General features: G+C 42.1%; 1 protein-coding gene across 1 annotated transcript in view; it reads right to left on the bottom strand.

The window, feature by feature from the left end:
- Positions 1 to 12,645, bottom strand: part of GALNT17 (polypeptide N-acetylgalactosaminyltransferase 17) — a 447,358-nt gene that overhangs the window by 18,607 nt on the left and 416,106 nt on the right. The window contains exons 7-9 of the mRNA XM_027126204.1: positions 11,356 to 11,541; positions 8,781 to 8,918; positions 650 to 745 (exon numbers count right to left, since the gene is read on the bottom strand). Of these exons, the coding sequence (XP_026982005.1) occupies positions 650 to 745; positions 8,781 to 8,918; positions 11,356 to 11,541 (420 nt within the window). The remainder of the gene's footprint in view (positions 1 to 649; positions 746 to 8,780; positions 8,919 to 11,355; positions 11,542 to 12,645) is intronic.

The following is a 12,645-nucleotide window of genomic DNA, read 5'->3' as shown; positions in this document are numbered from 1 at the left end:
CACACACACACACACACACACACACACACACACACACACACACACACACACTGAGGGCTAGCACAAAGCTGTCAAAGGAAACTCATTTACCAGGCTCTATTTTTACTGGTTGATTGTTTTGCCCTTTTTGGTGATCTTTGCTATCTCCTGGGAGACCAGAAGACACGTGTGTTCTTTGAAATATTACTGCAAGCACATTTCTCCTTCTCAATCAGTGCTTGGCACTTGTAGCAGCACTTACAGACCAGGCCATGCTTACCACCAAACTGGTGATGGCCTTTCAGAACAGAGATATCAATCAGATTCTCATGAGAGAAGCTGCTAACTCTTTGAAGTTGTAAACAGGCATATTTGGTTATAATTAAACATATGTACACGTGGCATCCGTTTGCCTATTAGCAAATGACACAAATTGTATGCAGTCTCGTTTCAGTAGGAAATGTGCCCATTGATCCTCTTAATATCTGTGCTGATGCTACCACTTGTGAATCTTTTCCCCGGTCTCTATAGAGAAACCACCAGAAAGCCTCTCGGCTGCTCAGAACAGGTAACAATTACCAAAGTAGAGGATAGGAGTTCCCAGAAGTCCTTCAAATCCCCTGTAGGTCCGGTGAACTTACTCCCTTCCTGATCCGAGACGGGCTCCTACCTGGGGTCCCCAGCCATGGCACGGGTACAGTATTGCTGTGTGGTTCTCCAGCGGCCCCTGGTCCAAGCAGACGTCTTTTGCCTTGCTGTTGCGAAGCTGCAGGAAGAGGCAAAACGTGACCCGTCAGAGCTCATCTGGTGGAGCTGCTACTCCCCATCCACTGCTCCACTGTGGCTTGGTTCTGACTTCTTGATGCAAAGGCCATGAGACCCACACCCCCGCCCCCAAGTAAGGACCGAAGCTTCAGTCTGTGAGGTGATCACTTCAGCAACAAAGTCCTCCAGTGGGTGGTGTGGGTACTGGCCCTCTGCCTGTGACACACACACATGCACATAGCTCCCCCATCCCCAGCACAAAGGAAGATCTCAGAGAACCTTCGGACATAGGAACATTGACTACACATTGGTTATCCAAGTGGACCCCGGTACCAGCACTGGTTTCCACAACCCTGGGAACCCTGGGTGAGCTTTTCAGGTCATTACTGGCATAGAGGCATGAAAAATAGTAATCAAAAGAGAAAAAAAAAATCTTGCCGTCAGGAAAAGCTCAAGCAACATTCCTTTATATATTCAAAAAATATTTACTGAATGCATACACTGGACCAGGCACCATTCTAAGTGTTCGGAATGAATCTGCGGAGGAAAAAACTTACCTAAGAACTTACCTGTAAGTTCTTACCTAATTTGGATGTAAGAACTTACCTAATTTGGATCTCCAGGCCCACTGTGATTCTATATTGGTGTCCATCCCACCCACCACCTGAAATCTCAACCAGTGGGAAAATGGCAACATTGTTGCTCTACCCCATACATCTGAGCCTCCTCCGGATTATATTCTCCATGGAAACCAAACTAACCAGGGATAAATCAAGGAGAGAGGCACGGGGCAATCTGCTTTTGCGCACCCAAGTTGTGTCTGGGTTCAGACAACTGAGCAGACTTTTAATAACTTTTTAAAAAAGATTTAAAAAGTAACACCATCTCATTGAGATGCTCTGGAAAATACAAAGGAAAGTAACAATGGTTCACAATCCTCTTACTCAATTTTTTCCCCAATTTTGGACAATTTAATTTTGTTCCATTTTGGCTGTAATGAGCAACAAAGGATAAAGCTTTGTTCACGTTTCAGGTTTCCTTAAGAATATACTCCTAGAACAGAGCCTACGCTATCAAAGGGTGTGGAGACCTTAATGTTCTTAAAACATGCTGCCCAACTGCTTTCTGGAAGCTTTGGACTAACTGATATTCCTATCCAGAAGGTATGTAAATACTTAACCAGTCTTGAGTTTCACCATTTAAAAGTATTGTGTTGATCAAAGTGTACAAACTTCTAGTTATAAGATGAGTAAGTTCTGGGCATCTATGTACAGCATGGTAATTACAACTGACAATACTGATAGCAACATACTTGACAGTTGCTAAGTGAGCAGATCTTAAATGTTCTCACCACAAAAAAGAAATGGTAATTATGTGGCATGTTAGCTAATGCTATGGTGGTCATCATTTTGCAATACATAAGTGCATCAAATCAACAAGTTGTACAGCTTAAACTTATACAATGTTATATGTCAATTATATCTCAAAGCTGGACAGAGAGAAAGAAAAAGAACATCAGCTTGGGGAAAAAAATCAATGGGGGAGCGTTTTTTTTTTTTTGGAAGCTACAAGTTTCAAGCCAGAGGAAAAGCAGCTTCTGATATCTATAACCTCTTTTCTCTTGGAAACCAATTCCTTATATTAAATCCCATGTTTGAAATACCTAGGATAGATTCTCTTTTTCTTTCTTTCTCTCTCTCTCTTTCTTTCCCTTTTCTTTCCTTCTTTCTTTCTTTCTTTTCTTTTTTCTTTCTTTCTTTTCTTTCTTCCTTCCTTCCTTCCTTCCTTTCTCCCCTCCTTCCTTCCTTCCCTGTAGCATTCTTTTTATTTATTTATTTATTTATTTATTTATTTATTTATTTATTTATTTATTTGCGGTACGCGGGCCTCTCACTGTTGTGGCCTCTCCCGTCACAGAGCACAGGCTCCGGACGCGCAGGCTCAGCGGCCATGGCTCACGGGCCCAGCTGCTCCGCAGCATGTGGGATCCTCCCGGACCGGGGCACGAACCTGCGTCCCCTGCATCGGCAGGCGGACTCTCAACCACTGAGCCACCAGGGAAGCCCTGTAGCATTCTTTTTAAACCCAAGGTTCCAAAAGTCCATAAACAGGGATGTAGAGAGAAGTGATGAATCAGACCTATTAAACAACATTCCCAAAGTTGGTCCAAAGAGAGCTATCTTTAAAGAATTGCAAAGCTAGCTTAGGAGACCAGCACTATGACTTTAGTTCTTTTATGGATGCTTTAAGGAAATGCTTGTTGCCAGTGCTTTCGATGGTGCAAAGATTAATTATATGGAAAAGCCCAGACAACTTCTGAGTCAAAAAGTAATTCAGAAGAGTTAGATTTTTGAAAGTGATGAAATTTTAGAAATACCTTTACCAATGTATTTTGGTTTTATTTTTCTTTTTATGTATACATAAGAGCAATATGGTAAAAATGTCTACTGAAGTCTAACAAAGCATTTAAACTAAGTGTAAAATAAAAATTAGAGGTGATAAAAATTAATAAAAAATATTACTGTTTGAGAGCAGACAAAAGATATCCTGTTTTTATAAATTTATACTGAATAGTAAATTGGAATGCTTCATGTTTAGCAATTATTCCCTTTTTGAGAATTACCTATGTACTTTCCCATTGGGATCTCAAGTGGTTTCATTATAGATTTGTAAGAGCTCTTTACATATTAAGGATATTAATGTTTTTGTGGCACATGTGTTCCATATAATGATTTCAGAAAGCCAGGCTTTTAAATTGTGTTTCTAATGTTTATGCAAGCACATCTCTCTTTCAGTAACTTAATAAATATTTATTGAGGGCCTGGTACTGTGCTAAGTGGAACGAGCACAAAGATAAAAAAAAAAGAGTCCCTGCTCTGAAGCATGGTCTGAAGAGAGAGACAGACACAGGAAGAGCTAGTACAATGACTGAATTATGCCAGGGCAGCAAGGAGCCTGCCTTCACTCCGTCTGAGGGCTTCAGAGACTAAGGGGAGATGACACCTGAGCTAAACGTTAAAGAGGATAAGTGGAAGAGATGCTGGCAATATTCTGTTTTCCACCCAGGGGACGGCTACACGGATTTTTGCTTTATATTATTATGTTGCACATGTTTCGTTTATGCATATTGTATGTGTGTCATATTTCATATAAATAATGCTAAAAGAAAAAAAAAGACGAGCAAAAGTGAACTAGGGAGCAAAGGCTTTTCAGTATGAGCCTAGCACAGAATTTGGAAGAGAAGAGTTGGTGGCTAACGTTTCTGTACACACTGAAGTGCTTTTGCATTGGAAAGGCGATATCTTACACATGTAAGAGTCAGGACATAAAGTATTTGCATATATTTAAAAAATTTTTTCTTTTTATTGAAGTATAGTTAATTTACAATGTTGTGTTAGTTTCTGGCGTACAGCAAAGTGATTCAGTTATATATGTGTGTGTGTGTGTATCTTCTCTATATATATTTATATATATATTCTTTTTCATATTCTTTCCCTTTATAGTTTATTACAAGATACTGAATATAGTTCTCCATGTTATACAGTAGGACCTTGTTGCTTACTCTATATGTAGTAGTTAGTATCTGCAAATCCCCAACTCCTACTTTATCCCTTCCTGCATATCTTTCTTTAAAAATTAATTTAAGACATTTCAGCTGATAGAGCAGAATAAAAATGTACAACTCAAGGAAGAAAGACTTATTATCTAAGTGGGTGTAGGCCCCAACACTGCTTGTAGGGTGAGGCAGAAACACCAGGGGCTGACACCTGCTCAGAGGTGTCTGTCTCCCTTTGCCTCTGTGCTGGGGTCTGGTGTGGCAGAAAGAACTAGTAGCAGTGAGCATTAAAATACAATTGTCTGAATAATGGTAAATTCTGTCACGGAACTGCATTTGACTAAAAAGTTATTCTTCAAGAAGGTATAAAGTGCAAATAAAGTATAATAATGTTTGAGTTTTAACATTCCACATAATGTTAACAAAAGACTGAAAATTCACATCAACCGATGAAGAGGTCGGTAAAGGTTCTTGTATCACATACCACTTGACCCTTCATTTTGGAGGCTCAGAGATTCATTTAAAAAATAAATTAGAGGTTACCAAAATGTAATTATAAGAACAGGGCATATACAGTGCACATGATGAGAAAGCTTTTTAAAAGCCCCCAAACAAGCTAGCTAAAAAATGAAGAAAGAACAAGGAGCATTAAAACCAGAAATCCTCACTGGCCTGGGGAAAAACTCCCAAACAGAATTGTACACGAAAAACAAAGGCCAGAAAGTACTCATATAGTGTGATATTCACTCTGCCTTCCTCTTTTTCCCACTGCTCTGGGGTCTGGGTGTGGTGAAAAGAACCCACAGGAGTGTTAAAAACAGAGTTGTCTAAATAATGCTAGATTTTGTTACCAAACCGAATTTGATTCAGTTTGGTTTTTTCCATTTAATACTAGAGTCCACCTGAAATATATTTCAGTATATGGTGAGCTCAGCAAGCAGAGAAGGAGTAAGAGAAACCAATGCCCTAACGTGTTAACATCGATCATAGCTGGGAATTGAGATTTTTTAAAAAATAATTAATTAATTAATTAATTTTTGGCTGCCTTGGGTCTTCGTTGCTGTGCACAGACTTCTCATTGCGGTGGCTTCTCTTGTTGCGGAGCATGGGCTCTAGGTGCGCAGGCTTCAGTAGTTGTGGCACACGGGCTCAGCAGTTGTGGTTCGTGGGCTCTAGAGTGCAGGGTCAATAGTTGTGGCGCACAGGCTTAGTTGCTCCGTGGCATGTGGGATCTTCCCACACCAGGGCTCGAACCCGTGTCCCCTTCATTGGCAGGCGGATTCCTAACCACTGCGCCACGGGGGAAGTCCCGGGAATTGGGATTTGATGTAAGTTTTATCTTTTTGTTTTCTATGTAACGTATGTATTGAATTTATTACTTTAAAAAGATAGGAAAATTTGCAAAAACAAAAGGCTTCCCCCTTCCAAAAATCAGATTATGATCTCTATGTTATCTCCAAGGCCACTCCACCCTTCAGCTCCACAGCTGTCATTTACACTGTGCTTCATGTGAAGGGCAGGCCCTGGAGTTGTGCAGTCCACAGCCTGGGGAACTGTGCCCTGGACTTCTGGCATTTTCATTCTTTCTCTTTGCAAAGGTATTTTTCTTCATTTATAAAATCATCACATAAACATTAGTGACACTTGGGAAAACATGATAAACAGTTCCACATAGGAACTGTCTGTCCCGCTACGTAGAAGTTTCAGCTCCCAATACTATTCTCTTGCTTACTTCCGATCTAAAATGGTAGCTAATCTAATTTTATAATCCTGACTTTTTCCTCTTAAGTCTTATATTATCAATATTTTTCTCACATCATTAAACTTTTGTACACACCTTTTGAACTGGATGCAAACTACTGCGAACTATTAATATAGTATACTTAACTAACCTTCAAGTTAAATTCAAATTTTTGATCAAGGAAAAAATAAATCCCCGAGGTGAACAATTTTACTCGCAAATCTTTGTCCTCATTTCAGATTATTTGCTTGGGATAAGAGTGGAGAGAGGAAAGTATGACTATCATTAAGTCTTTTAATACAGGTGGTTCAAACCGCTTTTTAAAAAGCTTGTTTCAATTTGCACTCTCACCAGAGGACCTGTGCTTTTTCATATTACTAAGATCTCGCGGGCAAAGTACCAACATATAGTCCAAAATTGAACCTTTGTTCATTTGGTAGAAGGAAAAAAGCTATCTCAGTGTATTTTAAATTTTAATTTCTTTGATTATGAAATAAATATAAGAATTTCATCCACTCGTATGTTCTCTTGTACTTTGTCTGTTTTTCTTTGGGGATGTTTTATTTTCTTATTTAAATCAAAATTTTTATTTAAATCAGTTCACAGAATTCATTATACATTAATGGTATTATCCACTCATCTATAGTATTTATGACATACAGATTTCCAGCTTGGAATATTATTTCTCCATTCAGTTGATATATAGATTATTTTAATATTTATGAGCTCATATCAAATATCGTTTTTCTTTGCATTTTCTTCCATAGCTTTCACTCTTAGAGAGCCCGTCCCCACAGTTCAGATTCATATCTATTTCCGGATGGTTCGATTATGGCTTCTTTTCTTTCATTTAATGCTATAGTCCTTCTGAAATATACTTGGGGATATGATATGCTGTAAAAATCTAAGTTGTTCTCTTTTCCAAAGAGTTGGGCAATTTACCCAATTGTCTTACAAATAATACACTTACTGCCCACTATTTTTCGATGCCTCCTTTATAGTTGATCTTTGAAAACCAAAAACAAAGAGAAACATGTGGACCTATTAATAAGTAGTAGGACGTACCAGGTACCGGTCTAAGAACTCTATATATGGCGGCTTGTTTCATCTTCCCAACAACCCCACGCAGTAGGTACTTTCACTTCCCCATTTTACAGATGAGGGGACAGACGCCGAAAGGAGCCACTCGGACTTGAATCCAGCAGGCTGGCTCCAGAACCTTCACGAGTCCTTAACCACTACACTCACTGCCCCTGCAAGAAGCAAGCTCCCCATCCAGACTCCAGCCCCACAGGGACACTCCGCCTGCACCTTGATGATTTAACCTGGGGCTGATTTACTCCCTACAAAAGGCTTCTCACATAAAACAGAAAAATTCACAGTTGTAGAAAAGGAAACACTGTAAGTCCATGAGAGTCTTCCTAGCTTCAGCGTGATTGTCACGGGGAGTTCCAGGGAGCCCTGGGAAGAAATCCAAATGCCAGAAGTAGTGGGCTATCTCTGGTGGGTCCAGAGCACCGGGCTCCCGGAGCTCTGACCAGAATCTGTGCCACCGATTCCTCATCCAAACACACAGGGATGTAACAGGGAAGATGCCCAAGTGCTTATACACACGCATGTTCTCAGCAGTGCTGCTTATAATATTTTTTTTAAAAAAGGAAACAACAGAAATGTCTATGTTTTCAAGCAAAACACAGCATACACAAAAGGTACCATTTTATACAGCCATTAATAATGTTGCAGAAAAAGGCTTAACACAGGAAAATAGTCTCTATTATTAGTAACATTTCAAATTACTAGGCATTGTGGACAGCCTGGTTTTAGTTTCAAATATCTATATACATCTATACCCATATCTATATCCATAGAGAGGTGTATATAAAAAGTATATGTACATATATAAAAACTGTATTTTTAGTAAAAAGAAATACACACACACACAATAAAGGAGGCCATACATCTAAATGTACTTTATCTTTGGAATTAGAATGCTTACATCTAATCCTGGCTTCATGACTTACAAGCTGTGAGACCTTAGATAATGTATTTCATGTCTCTAACTCCCAGCGTTCCCATCAATAAAATGGAAATAACACTACTGCCTAGTAAAGTGAGGGTGACTGAACACATATGTGAAAAGCACTTAGAACAGTACTGGCACATTGTAAGTGTTCATTGCTATTATCGCTATTTTCAAACTTTTCTAAAATGCAGGTTTATGGCATTTGTACTAAGAGAAAAGTCAATCTGTTTCAATATTCAGAAAGGTGACATCATAGAAAATCTGAGAAGAGCAGCCGTACCCTTTCTTTGGCAGTTAAGTGGCTCCGGCCCACGGCACTGGGCAGTGGACAGACAGGTCCAGTCCCCGCCTCTCTTTACACCCAACTTCCTGCTCAATGTCCCAGGTACATGTGCCAGGGGACCTCAGAATGTCCTAAACAGAACTCATGGTCCACTCCACACTCCACAGAATGTCCTACAGGTCCCAGGGGACCTCAGAATGTCCTAAACAGAACTCATGGTCCACTCCACACTCCACACCGCCCACACCCCCACTGATTACATGTATCCCCCCACCAGCCGGTGAGAGCCTTGCTGTCAAAGCCTGCACCTCCAAAAACTAATCATTGAATGAATGAATGAGCGAAAGACTCTGTTCCCTGTTTTCCCCCAGCAAAGCAATCCACAGCCCACCGCACAGCCACCCAAGCCGAGAGCATGCGTGGTCTTAATTACCTCCCCGTAGGCAATGGTGTTATTGTATCTTCTCATTTCTGGGTAGACGTGGTCCAGGTACCACTGGAAATTCTTACACTTTAAACTTTTCCTTAAGGCTTTTCTTTCGGAGACATCGCCTATGTCAATTCCTGGATTCTGAAAGTAAGCAAAGGGCATTAGTGACCAGGGGGCGCTGGCCAGAGTGGAGGACAGGCAGCATCACCTTTGGGGAAACCGTCAGAGAGAAATCTGAAGCCCTTACTTGATCATCTAGCCCCGAGCTAGACAATACTGTCCCCCGAGCACAGCACGCAACCCCCAAAGTCAGCCGACCTTACCATCATGAAAGGGATCCCGCGACACACTGATATTGACAACCTAGGCCCCATCTCCATCTCTGCCATTTCTTCAGTGACTCTCAGGACCCAATTATTAGAGGAATTATTTGATTAAGATGAGAAAATAAACATCTATAACCTCCTCCCATCTTTCTTTTCCGTACACGTGTAATTTCCCCCCTTTGCTGGCTCTTTGCGAAGTTCATTATATGCAGATGTGAAAATAATTTTCCACTGCAAAGCTTGTAATGATGCTCTAATGAATAATTCACTCTGCTTTTACAGAAGTGAACCTGTAATGTGCTGCTGTGTGCTGACAGGGGAAAATAAAGTAGCTGAAATACGATTCCAGAGTCAGCCACAGGATGGCTGTGACCCAGTGCAGACAGGATACGCGCTCCTCCACGGCGGACAGCCAAGCATCATCTTGGAGCAGGAGAAATGTTTAAATGATTTCATTAAGATTTCTTCTTCAGCAGCTAAACAGTGATTTTTTTTTTTAAAGAAAAGTCCCTTTAAATGTCAAACATTAATATCCAAAGGCAAACCTGGGCAGTGATATTTAACTCTTTGTTTTAATATCCTTAGCGTGATTAACGAGGATGGTCATTTATGAAAAGCCTGGTAGGGAACACTGGCATTAGGGACCGAGGTGGTTTGTAATGATGGAGAAGCACTGAAATAGGGTTGGCAGCCCTCACTTCTTCGGACCCCAAGTCACACGCCCATCCTAGATCACAACTCTCAACTGCAAACAAGAGAAATGACAACGTCTGTTCCACTGATGTCACAGGGCTGTGGGCAGAGTTGAGTGAAGATGCCAGTTCACGTCCTTGCCCTGCCATGTGCTGGGTGTAGGACCTTAAGCAAGTCAATTTAACTTGCCAGAGCTGCACTTTACTCATCTGTAAAATGGACATCACAGTGGGTTCATATCAAGCTAGCATTTATTGAGCACTTACTATTTGTTATGCTCTGTTTTAAGCCTCATTTTTATCCTTCCAGGAGCCCTATGAGACCAGCCCTATGAGACCAGGGTTTACAGATGAGAACACCGGGGCAGGCAGCTCCTCTGTCATGAGGTTGTTGTGAGGGCTAAACGAAATTTTGCAAATGAGAAACTCAGCGAGTCCCTGGGAGGGTGTAAGGAGCTCAAGAAAGGCTGCCTATTTTTATATAATAATGTGGAAAATCATTTCTAGTTTAACAGCTATAAAGTGCTGCATGGCCATAAGGGGGTTTTCAGTGCTTTAGAACATGATTTCAATAATTGTAACAACAATCATATAAAAATGCTTCACTTTTAGCCTCTTTATCCACAAACCCGCACATATTCAACTGCATTTCTGCTGTCCTGGGCTCCAGCCTCCTGAAACGCAGGGGCTGCCACTTCTCAGTGGGAACAATGCCACAGCTCGGACACCTACATGTGCTCTGGCTGAACAGATAAACCCACCTGTGGCTGAGGGTATAGGTCACCCCGCTGTGCTCTGGAGGACAGAAATGCTTGCCAACATTCCATATCCTGTGCTTTAAGTACATCACATGTACTTAGTTTTAGTACTTTACTTAGTACTTAGAGTAAGTACTTCTGATTTAGTTCTCACAATCAACCTAGGAAGGAGGACCTGCTATTTCCCCCATTTTATAGCTGAGGAACCTAAGATACAGAGATGATAAGTAGATTTGTTCAGGATGTCATAACCGTAAATGGCAGGGCTGGGATCCCAACCAAGCCAGAGCACAACCGCCATGCAATACTCCTGTGGGGCTGTAGTAACATGGGGATTTTCCGAGATTATATTCTGGGTAGAATATGGAAGAGAACCGAAGAGCCACGTAAACAAGGAACCAGCATACAGCAGGGACATACGTCATGGGGCAGCTGGAGCTCCACGGGAGGGCACACTGTGAGAGCAGACGGCAGGGTCTGGTGCCAAAAACGTTGGGCAAGGATCTTCTGGACACGTGTACATTCAGAAGCAGGGTGTCAAGATTAATAGGAGACCAGAATTAACACAGTGAGACCCCGCTAATCTCTGTAAATAGATCTAGAGATTTCCATGGTGCTGATCCCCATGTAAAGCAGGGGTTCTAAAACCTGGAGGTCTGTAAGCCACCTCAGAGTACACTTATAATTTTGCAAGGGTGAGCCTCTTTCTGGGGAGGAACCATTGGCTTAGTAAAGGGATCAGTGACCCATCAAACATAACGTCAGTACTCTAGGGTGATGGGGAAGGGCTATTCGGTCCTACCTCCAGTGGCAGATTCCACGCTATGTACACATGAGACTTGTAATCGTCCATCCAGACCTCGGCAACCCGGAGAGCGTTCCTCTTGGTGTAGAAGCCGATGTTGCTGTTGTACGGCTTCTTCTTCCGCTCGATGTGGGCCACCCGTGAGCAAGGCAGGACCTCCATGCTGCCCCCGCACAGCCACACCTGGGGAGGGGGGCAGGGACTTCATCAGCCTGACAGAGAAATGCCCAGAGGCCACTGCTCCCTCCCCCAGGCCCGAAAGCAATGGTTCAGGAGACAGCCTGAATGAGAAATGTGTTTTCACATATAAAGCCACTGAGCTTTCGGGGTTGGTTTGTTACTGCAGCATAACCTAACCTCACCTGACTAAAACTGGTAGAAAAGATGGTTTCGGGGAGCTTTTCATAGATACAGCAGTTCAGGATATTAAAATGCAGCTCTTCCTAAGAAACGCCAATACATGTGATGTGCTCCTGGTGACGCATGGGTTTTCTTAAGTTCTCAGTGGTGCACAATTGTCACCTGTGAAGGTTTTATTTCCCATCTGGCTGAAGCTGGGCCCTACGGAGCTATAATGGCAAATTCAAACTAAAAAAACAGAATATCTTTATTCGTATCAGCACAAAGTGTACAACGGTTTAATTCTCCATTTGCTAATATGCTCTGTTTTGGAGTCCTAAGAGCACAGACGCCGGGCCTTCTGGAAGCATCCACCCCAATGCCATCATGTGCAGGTTGCACTTGTTGCTAGCATATTTAAGTGGAAGGCTGAAATGTTAATTGCCTTTAAGGGATGCAAAAGCCCAAGGAAGTGACAACTTGCCATCCTCTTGCAGGAGCACGGCAGGCTTCCAGGCTCAAAAGGCCCTGTTCCCAGAGGAAAACAGGACCACCCAGCTTCTCTCAGTCCCAAGCAGGACAATCAAAGCATTTCTGATGGTCAGGAAGGACTGATTTGTGAAAATGAATTCCTGGTACTGGTGAGGAGAAGAGGAAGAAGACACAGAGAGGTTTCAGGGACCCATGAGACAGTCCTGTATACTCTCTGTAAATGAGAGTGTGCCGGTGAGCTAACTCAGGTCAGCACAGACCACGTATGCTCATCCCAACCTAGGTCACTTCAAGCCTTTCTACCTTCAGTTTCCCAAACTCCCTCCTCGAGGATACTGGGACCCTCTCGAGTGTTTGCCCACCTCCCCTGGGCCTTTATTGATTGAATGTAGTGGCAAATTTGTGTGTGTGTGTGTGTGTGTGTGTGTGTGTGTGTGTGTGTGTGTGTGTGTGTGT

The sequence above is a fragment of the Aethalodelphis obliquidens genome, unplaced genomic scaffold (genome assembly GCF_003676395.1).
Source record: "Aethalodelphis obliquidens isolate GAN/ISIS:26980383/991018 unplaced genomic scaffold, ASM367639v1 scaffold30, whole genome shotgun sequence".
In the NCBI taxonomy this organism is placed as follows: Eukaryota; Metazoa; Chordata; class Mammalia; order Artiodactyla; family Delphinidae; genus Aethalodelphis; species Aethalodelphis obliquidens.
This window is presented reverse-complemented; position numbering and strand designations above follow the sequence as displayed.